At 35.7% G+C, this 16,308-nt stretch overlaps 1 protein-coding gene across 1 annotated transcript in view; it reads left to right on the top strand.

Annotated features, from left to right (window-relative positions):
* The first annotated feature begins 6,096 nt into the window (after positions 1 to 6,096).
* Positions 6,097 to 16,308, top strand: part of LOC128988898 (proton-coupled zinc antiporter SLC30A9, mitochondrial) — a 32,286-nt gene continuing 22,074 nt past the window's right edge. Inside the window, exons 1-6 of the mRNA XM_054410663.1 lie at positions 6,097 to 6,249; positions 10,076 to 10,198; positions 10,863 to 11,129; positions 11,794 to 11,925; positions 13,871 to 14,063; positions 16,030 to 16,112. Coding sequence (XP_054266638.1) covers positions 10,093 to 10,198; positions 10,863 to 11,129; positions 11,794 to 11,925; positions 13,871 to 14,063; positions 16,030 to 16,112 — 781 coding nt within the window. The 5' untranslated portion in view covers positions 6,097 to 6,249; positions 10,076 to 10,092. The remainder of the gene's footprint in view (positions 6,250 to 10,075; positions 10,199 to 10,862; positions 11,130 to 11,793; positions 11,926 to 13,870; positions 14,064 to 16,029; positions 16,113 to 16,308) is intronic.

Here is a 16,308-nt window from a genome sequence, read left to right as displayed (position 1 = left end):
TAGTTCTGTTCATAAAATAAAATTATAAATGCCTCAAATTCAATTTTACTATTTTTTAATTATAAAATTAAACTATCATAACCTAACCGAACTAACCAAACTTGCTGATAAAGAAATAATATAACAAAAGTTTAGTAATCGGAAAAATAATTCTTTTTATTAAATAAAACTAGAAATTGTTTAATTGTTAAAATTTTATAATGACTTAATAATAAAATTAAACTTTAATAACCAAACCAAACCAACCAAACTTGCTGATAATAAAAAAATCTTGGACAAAAAGTTAATGCTGTCAGCAGGATTCGAACCCGGGACCTATAGAACATCATGGTCATCAACATGGTCGGTAATGCCAAGAAGGCTGCAAATGAAAAATTTATCTCTGAAGCTCACAACCCCTGCAAAGCCGCATGGAGTATTGCAAATGGCCTGCGTAAAAAGACAGTTGATTTTTGTTGCGAGGACAGTCCTGATGAAATAAACAACTATTTCATCGATGTTGTATCACAGGTAGTAAGAAGTATGCCACAAACGGAAGCCGCAATCACTAACATAGCTGGTCTAACTGTCGGACTACCACTCAACTTATGGAGGCCAGTGACGGCAGAAAAGGTGAGGCACATTGTTTCCAGTCTTCGTTCTTCCACCAGTGTGGACATCTATGGAATGAGCTCTCAAGTCTTGAAGGGTGTGATTGATGATATTGCTGACCCCTTAACCCTGGTTATTAACACCTGTCTGGCTCATGGGATTTTCCCTGAAGAATTGAAGACCGCAAGAGTCGTGCCAGTCTATAAGAAAGGTGACAGGGCCTCTATCGCCAGCTATCGTCCAATCGCTATTCTTCCTGTGATATCTAAGGTTTTTGAGAGGGTCATGTACGATCAACTGGTTGAACATCTGGACCAGAATGAACTCTTCTCGGATTCTCAGCACGGTTTTAGGAGGGGCCGCTCGACTTCAACTGCCTTGCTTCGAGTTGCTGAAAGGATATCTGAGGCGTTTGAGAATCAAGAGTCAATTAGTCTGACACTCCTAGATCTGAGTAAGGCTTTCGACATTGTCTCACATGACATCCTTTTAGGAAAGCTTGAATGTTATGGAGCGACTGGTGTCGTACTGGAAACCTTCAAGTCGTACTTGAGAGGTAGGAAGCAGGTTGTTGTGATTAGGGGTGCTTCCTCTGGTGAACTTTTGGTTGAACATGGAGTCCCCCAAGGATCAATTCTGGGTCCTCTGCTCTTTCTCCTAATGATAAACGACTTCAGTGGTGGGGAGGAAGCTCTCCTTTATGCAGACGACACCACACTGATTAGGGGAGGAGCGAGCTTGGACGGAATCAGAGATGCGGCAGCTACTGACCTCGCTTTGGCGGAGATATGGTTTAGAAATAACAAATTTCAAGTTAATGCCGACAAAACACAACAGATTGTCTGCAGTTTAAGTCAAGATTTGGCCGTATCACAACACCACCAACCCCAACAAGTTAAACTTCTAGGCTTCACCATAGACAGGAAATTGAGTTGGCAACCTCAAATTGACGAAACATGCAAAAAGTTATCTAGAGTTGTCTTTCTGCTGCGTAGGCTAAAGAGTAACTTAAGTGATGCCTTTCTTATAAACATCTACCACGGACTGTTTCATAGTCACATCACTTACGGCATACTTCTCTGGGGCCATGCTTCAGGGTGTGATGAAGTGCTCAGACTACAAAAATCTGCCTTGAGAACCATAACATCTAGCGCTCCTTTGGAACACTGTAAGCCAATCTTTAGAAGGCTAAAGGTGCATACTGTTATTGGTCAGTATATATTCTCCTCCCTTGTACACGTCAGGTCGAATGTTGAGCTACTAAAGACCAGAGGAGATGTTCACAGCTATAATACACGTAGCAGATGCAAAATTGACATCCCTAGATTCCGCCTCACGGGAACACAGCGCCGTTTTCCTGCCTTTTCTTGGAAGTTATTCAACAAGCTCCCCCCAGAGATCAGCAGTCTTCCAGAAAAAAAGTTTGCCAGGGTTGTGCGAGATAGGCTTCTTCAAGGAGCATACTACTCCGTGAGAGAGTATTTTGAGGACAAATGGTAGAGTGCACAATCACTTCCGTAGTCACCCGCCAAGTTTTTATTTTTATTTTTGAAACTTTCAAATTTATTTTCTTGAAAGATACAAGTTTTATTTTGTTGTAAATAATTAATATTTATATTTAAAAAAAAAATTGACGCAGTTTATCCAGCTATGCTGGTCAACAACGCAGCTTTGGTAATATGGTAATATGGTAATCAGCCCGGCACGCTAACCAATAGACCACCGAGGCCGATGGCTGTTTACCGTTTTGTTACGGTAATGGCGTTCCCTCAGCTAATAAGAAGCCCTCAGCTGTCATCGTAGCCTCTTCTATACCTCCCCTGAGTAAATACCGAGATCGAATAGGAAATAAACAGTGTGCGGAATATCTTGAACGCAGCTTTTAACAATCTCAGCTTTGTCACTGATTATTTTTTATTTGTCGACATAGCCAAGATTTTTTGCTTTTTTTAAAGGAAAATGTGTTATTTTTTATATTGGTGTTATAAAAAAACCAATATTATCAATCCAATCGACACATCAAAGGTTGAGTTTTCTTAGAATTGTCTGGCATATCCCATCCATATCCCACAACGATGACAGTTTTGTAGTCAAAAACTGATCTGTTGTTTCAGTTACATCGTTACATCAATGGGCGCGTTCTGGGAACATGTACCGGTGCACCGGTGTAGATTAACCGGTGACTTACTCACCGGTACCGCCCCGGGGCAAGAGTCTTGGTATCCCAGAACGGTTATTCACCGGTTTACGGTACACATCGGATTATAATTTACATATTCACCTATTATTTACTTTATAATATTTAAACCAAACAAACTTGTCCTCACAGAATAAATTATTTGAAAAATTATTCACTTAATACGTAATTAACCCCCTCATAGAATAAATTATTCACTCATTACGCAGCATAACCTATAAAACTGATGAACATTATTCGATGGACCCGTAGCTGCATGCTGTTGTCCAAGAAACAGACCAATCAGAGGCCGCCGGTGTATTATGCACCGTACAATTTCTCCGGTGCATAAATCTTGCACCGGTTGAGGAAAAAGAGGAAATAACTGTCTGCTAGGTTAACTCACCGGTCTCCCAGAACGACACATTTTTTGCACCGGGGCAACACCGGTGCACCGGTGCATGTTCCCAGAACGCGCTCATTTTGATTTTGTGATAGTGGTTTAAATATCTTATTCTTGCAATCCGATTGTTGTCTTCACAACTAACCTGCTAGGAGGTCATCATCAGGGGCCCATTTCATAATAAACTACAAGATACAAGTCACAACTTGTAACTTGTAATTTCCATTAGATTTGCATTGGGCGATCAGCTGATTTACTAATAATATTAGTTTGTACTTAATTATGAAATGGGCCCCAGGTGTGAACAAGGATGATATTACTTCATGTTAAGATCGTCAGTAACAGTTTTTTTTTATATTTACACAAACACGCGCAACTTCCGCATTCTCAACACGGGTCCGCTTGTCGAGTTCGATGTCATATTTTATCGGCCGTATATGTGTGCGCACTATGTGTTTATTCGTCGTGTGTTTGTGTAAATGTAAAAAAACTGTTACTGACGACCTTCATATGAAGTAATATCATCCTTGTAGACACCTGATGATGACCTCCTAGCAGATTGAAACTAGTTGTGAAGACAACAATCGGATTGCAAGAATAAGGTATTTAAACCACTATCACTATAGTCGGGTAAATATAGGATATGACCTTAAAAAAATTGCAAGAAAACGTTTTATGGTTTTATTTTGTAGAGTTGGGTTTGCAGAATGACATACTAAAAGTTGCCAAAAATCGGTGCACGAGAAAACCACTAAAATCACAATTTAAAATGGCGGCTTTTTTCAACATTGGACAAATTAAAAAAACATATTTCACATGTATTTGTTATGCACATTTTTCAAGATATTGACTTGGGACCACCGCCTGTATTTATTGAGTGGTTAGTACTTCATTTTGATAGGGAACATGTTTTTGGCCGCCATCTTGGATCCGCCATATTGGACATAGATAATTTTTTTTCAATGTAATGATAGTGTTGTGACACATCATTACCAACTACATTTTTACACTGATTTCAATGCCGAAATCCGTTTTTAAATATCTTTATTCATTTAGAAGATATATACAAAAGAAAACTCTGCACCATACATTTCTTATGGACGTTTCGTAGTTTGATATTTTTTTTAAAACTATTTTTCTTATATCTCCAGTTCTTATTAACGCTTGTAGTTCGTTCTAGGCTTAAAATATTCAGTAATGTAAGGGCTTTCATTTGAGCTCTTGATTATTAAAATCAGACGAGTTAAAGACCTGCTACGAACCTCAGAACAATATTAAATTTAACTTTTTAGAAATATATTTTTATTAAAAGATTTATAACTCGGGTTGTTAATACGTCACCGAGTTCTTTCTGGTCTCAAATTACTCAGTAAATGTTTGGCTTTAATTTTATTGATCATTAAACAAAATCTGACAATTTTAAAATGAGCCATGGACCATAATTTAACATTAGAATGTATTTATATTGAAATTTGTCTTTAGTTAAAGACGTATATTCCTAATTCTAAATAACTCCCAAAACTCTTTATAGTCTTAAATAATTCGCCAAAATATTGACTTTTATTTTAGCTATGGATTACTTTCCAGGAGTTATAAGGGTTTGGGATATATGTCCTTAAATAAAGACAAATTTCAAAATAAATACATTTTAATGTTAAATTATGGTCCATGGCTCATTTTTAAATTTGTCAGATTTTGTTTAGTGATTAATAAAATCAAAGCTAAACATTCACTGAGTAATTTGAGACAAGAAAGAACTTGGTGACGTATTAACAACCCGAGTTATAAATATTTTAATAAAAATATATTTCTAAAAAGTTAAATTTAATATTGTTCTGAGGTTCGTAGCAGGTCTTTAACTCGTCTGATTTTAATGATCAAGAGCTCAAATGAAAGCCCTTACATTACTGAATATTTTAAGCCTAGAACGAACTACAAGCGTTAATAAGAACTGGAGATAGAAGAAAAATAGTTTTAAAAAAAATATCAAACTACGAAACGTCCATAAGAAATGTATGGTGCAGAGTTTTCTTTTGTATATATCTTCTAAATGAATAAAGATATTTAAAAACGGATTTCGGCATTGAAATCAGTGTAAAAATGTAGTTGGTAATGATGTGTCACAACACTATCATTACATTGAAAAAAAATTATCTATGTCCAATATGGCGGATCCAAGATGGCGGCCAAAAACATATTCCCTATCAAAATGAAGTACTAACCACTCAATAAATACAGGCGGTGGTCCCAAGTCAATATCTCGAAAAATGTGCATAGCAAATGCATGTGAAATATGTTTTTTTTAAATTTGTCCAATGTTGAAAAAAGCCGCCATTTTAAATTGTGATTTTAGTGGTTTTCTCGTGCACCGATTTTTGGCAACTTTTAGTATGTCATTCTGCAAACCCAACTCTACAAAATAAAACCATAAAACGTTTTCTTGCAATTTTTTTAACGGTCCCTATGTAAGTTTGTTTAGTTTGCCTGGACTACTAGTCATCATTCGCAATCCGGAGGCTACTCACACCACAATGAAATTTTGATTTTATTACTAGCCCTATGATCAAGAACAGCTGGGTTGAGTTACAGGCCGTCAAAAGCCTAGAGACATTTCAAGCAAAGGCAATCTTTTAATAAATAAGGCAATCTACAGGAAAGTAACGTATCCAGACAAGTAAGATCCTAAGATTTGTCCAACATAATTCAAAAAATCCAACTGCAAACAATAGCCAATAACTAAATCAACGGTTATTAAAACACATTAAGATAATTGATTGAAAAAATAAGAATATTTTATAATCATGTAAATTGCAGCTTCATGCTAAAGTGTTAATGCTAGCCTGTTTATGATGGCTTAGAGACGACGGAAAAGAAATTCTGTGTTGTTCTGTTCTGCCGACTTGTCTGTTGTCGGTTCTGTGTGTGTTATAGGTGTTATTGTTTTTCTGCTATCTTAATTTTCTCTTCATGATAAGTTTTTCTAAAAAATTATAGATTTTTAATCTGTTTATTTTTTAACTGTACAGGATATTGACAGAACCTTCCAAGACTTCAAGCTCGATAGTTGGTAGGCCTATAGGTATGTTACCTAAATGTAATTTCGTCATGGTCCCAGGCCTGGTAATTTTACCAATACATAGGCCTATGTTTAATAAAATCAAAATAGGCCTATATCCCAAAATTATTTATATCCATGATTACAAATTGTAATTTACAAAGGTAAAACTGAACTTATACTACTTATGATATATTGAACTTTTTTTGCCTTATCTACCTAAATTAGACCATTTTAAGCACTTTTTACCATTGGCACTTTTGGGGGAAACGCCTATTTCACCCTGAAAATCACGTTTGAAAATCAATAAAAATGCTAGAAATCAATGATTTTTGGGGCTTGACAATTTTCTTTTTAACTTAGGGTGGGGTTTTTTTTAATTATTAGTCCATTTTCTTTTTTGGCAATTGCCGTTTTTACCCAGGAAACCAGGTTTGAAAATCGTAAAAAATAGTAAAGTACCAAAAATTACCCCATTTTTGGGTAAACCAAATTAAATATAGGCCTATAATAAACTAAACTAACCTAACCTAACCTAACCTAACCTAACCTAACCTAACCTAACCTAACCCAACCTAACCCATGCTTAGGTTTACAATGTGCCAAAATGACCAATTTTGAGTAAAAACCCTGGTTATGCTAGGTTAGGTTAGTATTAAGTTATTGACACGTACTTAGTAAAAAGAAGTTGGGGTACCTAGGCCTACCTACAGTTTCTTAACTTAGCTATGATAGGCCTAATACCGATTATTAGTAGGCCTAAGCCTTCATTCGATGTTTTCACTATCAGCAAGTTTGGTTGGTTAGGTTAGGTTATGATAGTTTAATTTCATAACTGATATAGCTGGTAAATATATTGATTATTAAACAATATTTAAATTTGATAGTTTCAATAGATATTAGCATAAGTTAGTCCAGTTAAGAAATTGTACCCAAAAAGTTTTACATGCGTATAAAATCATAGATTTCTAGCATTTTTATTGATTTTCAAACACGATTTTCAGGGTGAAATAGGGGTTTCCCCCAAAAGTGCCAATGGTAAAAAGTGCTTAAAATGGTCTAATTCAGGTAGATAAGGCAAAAAAAGTTCAATATATCATAAGTAGTATAAGTTCAGTTTTACCTTTACAAATTTTAGAGTTAGGTATATTGTCATTTGGTTGTAAGTTATGTGATCATATTATTTTTGCCAATTAAGCTAGGCCTAATTTGTAGCCTATATTTATGCACATTAGGCCTACCAAGGGTACAGTCTCTCATTTAATTTTCTTATTAACCTAGGCTAGGCTATTATATCAATTATGAAACGAAACTATTACAAGTAACCTAACCAACCAAACTTGCTGATAATGAAAAAAATCGAATGAAGCTTTACTAATTGTATCGATATTTTCAATCGATATTAATTTATTTATTTGTTTACGGCAAATATTAGTTTTGATATTAGCGTAGCCCAGCTAAGAAACTGTACCCCAATACCAAAGAAGGTGTACCTTAATTTTATTAAAAACAGCTCTTTTAGGCCCTGTTCTATGAAACCAGCAAGTCTTAAACCAAACATAGATCATATGAACACCAAAGTGCATTTTATAGCAAATAGCCAAGGAACATTCTATCTAACTAAGTTAAGCCTTCTTATAAACACAGGATCTGGAAATATCAATTTGATAAATCTAAAGTTAGGCTACCGGTACTTAAAATAAGTCTACTTAAAACAAGTTAGTCCATCCAAACTTCCAACATTGTGTGGAGAACAGAAATTCAAAATTGCTGTAAGAGATCTTAAAATCTTAAAACAGTTGATGGTGAAAAAACCATAAGCCTACCATGGTTTTACCAACTGGCGAGTTCTGTGAAGGTACAAAAACCAGGTGCAGGGCAAATAATATTTTTGGAATTTGCGATTAACGTGACCGAACTACAATGTTCACAAATAAATATAATTTAAAAGCAGATGTTTACTTTCCCCAACTGTTTTGTAGGTTTGAATAATCACAACATTCTCTACTAGTCGTGATTTGAAATAGTGCCACACTGTTTCCACAGAATGCAACACAGAAAACTATTTTACTTTTGGATAAGTCCGAGTATATTTAACCCCAATCGCAGCACACCTGTGCACTCAACATTGTTTAAATTCTCCACTATTAAATATGTAAACATGAAAAGTAAAAACCTTTATCAAAGGGTATTATAAACAATAAAAGGGATGGCAATGCCTCAATATTTTTATCTTTCCTTCTAGGCCTATACCCACACAATCTAACATAAATTATTCAGTGAATAATAATCGTGCATGCTATCTCAGGTATTCAAATACCTCCCAATTTGTCATTAACCCACCTCATTACTGTCATTAAAAGAAGGAACTCCAATAATACTAATGTGAGACTTAAATCCACCCAAGCTGTGCAACGGAACCAGACCGACGATTAAATAGTGCCACCTTCGGTAATAGCCTTTTCCCTATAGGGAAATTCGCTAAAAGGTGTAGGTCAGTTGAGTAAATCTTGGTCCTCCAGTACCAAGTACTCCTCAGTATTTTCACACTGAATAATAAATGCCTTATAAATCTGCTTCGATAAAAGTTGGACATAGATAACAAAGCCAAGAAAATATTTATCATATTTTATGATAAGTTATATGTTAATATTGACTAAATAAAAAACCAGTCCATCATCCGTGGCCAAAATTTTATTTATTATAAGATAACATTGATCCATCAGAAAAATAACAACAATATAATCAAAACTTATCAAACTTGTCAAAATATAGCCTTATTCTTTGGTCCAACTTGTAGTTTTCGTGCCTAGTCCAGAGGCAGGAATTGGACAGGTCAATAGGGATAGCCTAACAATAATAATAAAAAATAACTCATATGAAAATAACATTCTAGGCCAAAGGACTCTGTTTTGTGAAATTTAGAAAATCTTCCAAATCATAAAAACAATTCTTTGTCAGAAAAAATTTGATTTCTGTTTTAAATTTTTAAGATTTTTTTGATACTTTTGAGTTGTTTTGGCAGTGCCTGGAAAAGTTTTAAACTGGAATAGTGGAGTTTTTGTTCTGTTGTATTATTTCTGTTGTTAGGTTTTGTTATACTTAGCTATATTCTGACAATTGTATGTCATGACACAGCCAATACTAAATGCAATTTATGTATAGCCTTCAATGATCAACTTACTTACTTACTCTTACTCCCATGGCCATCGATACCCAAGGTGGTATTTGGCCTCGCCAACTGAATGCCTCCATTTCTTCCGATCTTCAGCATCTTCCTCCATGATTCTTATCTTCCTCATATCTTTGGTCACTTCATCTTTCCACCTCATTTTGGGACACCCAGCAGGTCTTCTTCCAACAGGGTTCTCTTTCCAAACTTTCTTTATCAATGCATCATCTTCTCTCCTTAACACATGTCCGAGCCATCTTATTCGTCGACTTTTGCTTCCGCCACAGCATCTGGTGCTTTATACAGGTCTCTAATTTCTCTGTTATGTTTGATCCTCCATTCACCATTTTCTCTTGTTGGTCCAAAAACCTTTCTTAGTACTTTATTTTCAAAGGTGACAAGTTTTTTTTTCAGTACTTTTGTCCAGAGTCCATGTTTCAGAACCATAAAGCAGAATTGGACGAATCACAGTTTTGTAAATTTTTAGTTTTGTGTTTTGGACAGAAAACAGCTTTGATGATAATAGTTTATTCAAGGCAAACATACTTCTATATTCAATGATCAACTAAGCTCACAAATTAAATGAAGGCCTGAATCACATTGAAAATGGAACATTTGTAAGTTATCTGTATCCCATAGTGTAGTGTGTATTAACCATTTTGCTTTTGTACTTTTTAGCCAGATAGACAGTCTTCATGTTCTCAGGAAAGATGATGAAAAGGCCTGATATTGCAAGGAAAATCCTTTACCAGTACACATCCAAAATATTTTTGGAACCAGTTCAACCAAAGGTTTCTAAAAGTAAGTTATGAAATTGTTTACAATTTCTCTTTAGCCATAAAAAAACGTGTATATTAAATAAAATTTTACTCTCCAAGATAGGTATTTGAGGAACAATTTTTGTTTGAATTGTTGTGACTGCTGATGCTTGTTCATACATATTTATCGAGAACTACTGTTATACTAAATTGGTACATCGTTAACTCTAATAACTCTATAACTTAAGCTAGCACTCCATTATTATGAAGTTTGTCGTTTGACACTGAGTTCGCCTTCTTGTTTTTTACAATTTGTGATGGAAATTTCCACTGGTATGTTTTGGATTAATTACACAAAGTGAATTAAACAATTTGAGGGCACTACATGTCTCTAAAAGTTGTCTCAAATTGTTTAATTTTAGACATATACACATGACATGTTAGGCCAATACAAAAACATGCTATAAGGAATTAACTGTGGTGTTGGAAAAGCTTTTACAAGGATGATAAAATCACTGAATTATGTTTACCGGACCTAGGCTACATATTTGATGAATTTAGCAGTCAATCTTCTTTTAGTAGCCTATTTAAAAAATCACTTAGTAGTTTTAAAGAAAATACATTCTAACTTCTTGACAATCTATTGTGATCTTTATTGCTCAATGAGTAAACTATGCCATCTTGTAAATGAGGTGTATTTTTTGCAGGTAAACCATTTCATAATGGCTGTACGAAAAGTGTTGTTGTGCATTATCGTACACTTTTGTACTCTGTGAGATCTCTAAGCTCAGACAAAGTTTCAAATGACCAAAAAGTCAAATCTTCATCGCAATCGCAACCTGATCCCCTGAACCCAGATGTAAAAGTCATTGAGCCGACCAAATCGGCTGAAGATAAACAACAAAAACCGCCAAAAGGTGATGTTCCTGGTGAAAAACCAACTGCCAAAGCAGTGTTGCAGGAATTTCAAGAAGGTATTTGTTATAACTTTCTAAAAAATAGGCTAAGAAAAATTACTCCTTGTAAGAAATGCATCATTACATTTCTGTGATAGGTGTAAAGGTGGTAATAAACTTTGATGAACAGAACTCAATTAATTTGATATTTCCCTTTACCATACAAGTCGTTGTTTTTTATTCAGATAACAATGTTTCCTTTTTTATGAAAAGGTTATAATAGACATTAAAATAAATAAATAAATGATAATGCCTTTATTTAGCAAGCGTTCCTCAGTAGGCCTACATACTGCTTTACAGGATAACTCTTGTTAATTTACTAATACTAAATAAAACTAATAACAGAAAGTATAATCTAATCAGAAAGTATATATACGAGCACAAAATTCTATTTACATACATTTTAAAATTCTACACACATTATACATTATAGTACATTAAATACACATTAAAACCACATTAAAACTATTGAGACAGCAGTTAAATATCCAAGTCGTTGCCCAAAATGTTTTGTCTCATTTGTAGACTGGTGTTCTAACTTAACACTCCACTGAATTACTTCTTATTCATGACTTAGCTTATAATATGTAAGCCTGATGTTGGTTTTGATTTCAAAGTTGTTGATAGGCTAATTGAATAAGTATGTTTTTATCCTAATTGATAATATGTTTTAACTGTGTAGATGTCAAAAAGATTACCACCATGGAGAAAGAAACAGTTTTAGCCACCAAAACCAAGAAGCCTGATGGAAAACCAGATCCCTTTTCAGAAAAGGAGAAGAAAAAGTCAATAATCCAGGAAGCAGTGGAAAAAGGTATGTCCTAAGGGCCTCTTCACACTGGGCCACCATGGTGGCGACACTGGTGGCCGGTCAAAATGTGCATGGACCACCAGTGCAGCTGCAGCCACAAAACTCACAGTTGGACGTCGAAGAGGCAGGTGCTTAGCGTATATATTTTTTTGAAATTGTGAAAACATAAGAAAAAAACGTATTTTTTTGTTCATCCGGTTTTATGAGATATAAGTACTAGAGAGACTTTTTTCATTCACTACCAAGACCTTAGAAATAACCCTGACACGTTTCACAATTACTACTCAAGAATGAGTGTTTTAAGTTTTGATGAGCTTCTGGGACGTCTGAAAGATAAAATATCTCCAGAAGAGAAACTGCTACTAACGTTGTGGAAATTTAAATAAAAAACATAGTTAATATACCATTTATTAATACTGTAACACTGTAATACCTTGACTCAATGTATACATTGCAATGACGAAAAGATGTAAATGAAATACCTATACATTTTGTTATATCAATAAAATCGTTTCCCCATATTTATTACCTTAACAACTTCAAAAGATTAGTAAACTAGTATACTGAGTAATGCCCGCTGGTAGTGACTGGTGGCGCTGCCAGTCGCTCCAATGTGAACAGTCCGATAAGAAACCATGGTACGACGTGGTGGCGCCACCAGACTGGTGTCTCTGAAAATCGCAACCCCGAGCCACCGCATTTCTGGTCGCGCGGCCAAAGCTCAGTGTGAAGATGTCCCATTTAAATCAATGCTAATGTAACGTAGCCACCATGGTGTCGCCACCGGTGTCACCACCATGGTGGCCCAGTGTGAAGGGGGTCTAAGTCCAACTAGTTTCCTCTCAGGAACCTGATTTTGGATTGAGAATTGTTTTTTCCCCTATATAATTCACTCTCTTACAAAAATTAAATACATTTTATACAAGTAAACTGAAATCTAAGTCTGTGAAACTAAAAAAACATAATATAATACTTGAATTAATATTGACACTTAGCTTGAACAACTATTATGGACCAAATTGATCTAGATATTTCTTTATTTTATTACATTAAAACCAAAACTAAAGTAGCAAATGGATTCTTGTCTTGGGGACATCTTGTAAAGCTGGCATTTATCATTTTTAACCATTACTAAACTGCTTTTATTACGAGGCATGTTTTTTAAGTAAGTACCGTTTTTAAATTTCTCCGTTCCAACACTGCGATTGGCAATTTCAACATTTGCGCTGTGTGTGGGCATCTATTGGTAAGACCTAGCCGGAAATTCGAGAAAAATCGGCTGTGTTTACATCCGGTTTCAAGCATTCAAAATGGTGCCGCCAATTGAGACTGCCGCCGACTGTGAAGTACAAGCTGTAATTAGATTTTTAAGTGCTTAAGGTGTGAAAGCTATTGAATATCATCGACAGATTAGTGAAATGTATGGCGAGAACATTATGAGTGCCATGATGGTGCGGAAGTGGATAAGGGAATTTTAAGAAGGCCCCACCAACGTTCATGATGCGTAACGCACTGGGCAGTGTCATTACTGTTCCCGTACCCTGTGCCTTGCTCATCATGAACGTTGGTGGGACCTTCTTAAAATGCTGTTACCTACTTGCGTACCATCATGGCACTCATAATGTTCTCGCCATACATTTCACTAATCTGTCGATGATATTCAATAGCTTTCACACCTTAAAAACTTAAAAATCTAATTACAGCACGCACTTCACAGTCGGCGGCAGTCTCAATTGGTGGCACCATTTTGAATGCTTGAAACCGGATGTAAACACGGCCGATTATTCTCAAATTTCCAGCTAGGTCTTACCAATAGATGCCCAAACACAGCGCAAATGTCGAAAATGTCAATCGCAGTGTAGGAACGGAGAAATTTAAAAACGGTACTTACTTAAAAAACATGCCTCGTACTAGGACCTAGCTGTGCATTTAAGTTGGTTCATTTCAGTGACTAAGAAGAGAATGAGGGTAGATTTAACCGCAACATCTGTGGCGAGGAACTTCATCACTCCAGTCAGAGCAATGTCTGACTTCCTTCTTAAACCTTCAGACCTTGAGAACTTGAGGGCCACTAAACGCAGATCACCCTATGAGAATGAACCACCCATAACCGTGTATTGGAGGAAGGACGTCGAGGAAAAGTGAGTAGGCCTATAACATTCGGACGTTGGAGTTCAGTGGTGAATTGTTTAAGATTAGTTTAAGTTTAGCATTATCACTTGAAGGAGGATAGATTATAATGGTATTCAATTTTTATCATGTAGTTAGAAAATGTTATTTTTTTCATTAGCTGTATGGGCTATTAATTAACAGCTGTGTCTAAGGAATATGTCGGCCTTAGTCACTAACAAGACTACAAGATCGCGCCACTCATCCTACACTCATCCTTCACTCATATTTGGGTTAAAATACGCACATAGTGGTGTCCCCATCTTAAATAATTGATTGATAATTGATAATAATTTATTAATGACTAGCTGTAACCCGCGGGCTTTGCCCCGTTTAAGTTCTTAATTTTCAAGATGATCTCGTTCGCATGGCTCAATCACGTCCTGGTTGAAGTTCGTTCGCTACGCTCACTCACCTTTAGGTTGGAGCTCGTTCGCTGCGCTCACTTGCCTTCAGGTTAGCTCGTTCGCTACGCTCACTTGCCTTCAGGTTAGCTCGTTTGCTACACTAACTCGCCTCCAGGTTGAAGTTCGTTCGCTACGCTCACTCACCTTTTAGTTGCAAATTAGCTGTTGTCATAAATGTAAAAGAAATAATAGTGCTGCACCCTGTTGGTAATCCTTGTAACTTTAATGCTATTGAACATCATAGAACAGAACCAACTTGTTTAATTGAAACAGCTGTTAAGATTCATTAATTCCATTTCTCATAAGGTTAACATGGGAAACTCCAGAGCCACTGGGGCGGAGCCGATTGGACGGATCACGAATTGATGGTGTATAAACCTATTCCATGAAATTCTACACGTATGTACCAAGTTTCGTGGCAATCGGTTCAGCGGTGTCTGAGTTTATCACTGCCAAACAAATATATATATATATATATACAAACATCCTCTTTTATACTTATAGATCACAAGACATTTTAATCTCCTTTATAAACATTGAAATGAGTGCCACTTGATACACAAACAAAAGTAACACACGTAAATTTAATATTTCATTTTGGAGGATTTTTGAATGATGCTAGTAACAAGTAACTGTACCAACTACACTAGCAGAATAATATTAAGGCCTTGTAATTTAGCCTACTGTACCAATGTTGAATTTGTAATGTTGCCAAAGAGGCCTCTCGTTTAAAGAGAACATTTTTATTGGTCGTATGGCAACAGAATGTGGAGGCTGCAATTTCTTCAGCTCTATTTTTGACCATGGCACTGAAGTAGAATACAGTAGAGAGTCCTACCCTAAACCTACCCTAAACCTACCCTAAACAATTGGGTTTTGCCTTATTTTGCTACTCAAGTTTCACATTATGTCTATTGCAAAATGTGCATGAGTTGTTAAAGGAATAAATAGCTTGGATAGCAGATTTTTTAAATCTTGTGGTCTCAGCGACAACAGTAAACATCTACTGTGATTATGGCAACACCCATGAGCATGTATTGCGGTCTAGTTACCGCTGAACATCTCCCGCGATCAGGACACACCAGTGATCAACCTCTCGGTTAACCAACATTTCGGGTGACCGGGCATCAGATAATCGATTTTCTACTGTATACTCCAAGAATAGTCAAACAAACTTCTCAAAGAGTGTGCCACTACCAAAACCATATTGTCTCTGTTAGTTTTTCATGCTATGGTAGTTGATGTGGTAATGAAATAATGGTGGCCCTTACATAAGTTGGTGTGTAAGAAAGTTGTATTTCATAGTGGCTTCTTATTCTTATCCTGGTTATAACATTATTACGCGATCGGAACCTCCTTTTCACGGTATAATAACCATGGTTCCAGCCCTCTTATCATTCTGTTCAATATTAGAATGTAATCACCAACGTAACAAAGGTTTTGTTTACATAGGACCATTGATGTTTCCTAAATGTTATAGGCTACTTTGCACAGGCTTTATTGCACAAGTAAAATAACAATGGGTTTTCAGGGCCTTTGAAGTTTGGGGCTCGAAGGAGATTTTAGAGAAAGAGTTACTTAAGAGGGATTTAGAAAGGCGGTTTTACCAACAAAGTAAGTATATTGCACTAAATAATTTAGGCTCATATATTTTCACTACCTAGTTTCACCTGCATCTTTCAGGTTCTTGCTATACACAGGACCAGTTTATGGAATTTCTTATGAATTAAATTTTAAGCACAAGCTGATTTGTTTTAAATATATAAAATTTATAAAACATTTTTGCTTGGAATTTTCTGTTTAAAATGTT

Source organism: Macrosteles quadrilineatus, unplaced genomic scaffold, assembly GCF_028750875.1.
Source record: "Macrosteles quadrilineatus isolate MER2022 unplaced genomic scaffold, UCM_ALF_1.0 Scaffold_3__2_contigs__length_128488019, whole genome shotgun sequence".
NCBI classification, from domain to species: Eukaryota; Metazoa; Arthropoda; class Insecta; order Hemiptera; family Cicadellidae; genus Macrosteles; species Macrosteles quadrilineatus.
The sequence above is the reverse complement of the archived record's forward strand: the minus strand, read 5'-3'. Positions and strand labels throughout refer to the sequence as shown.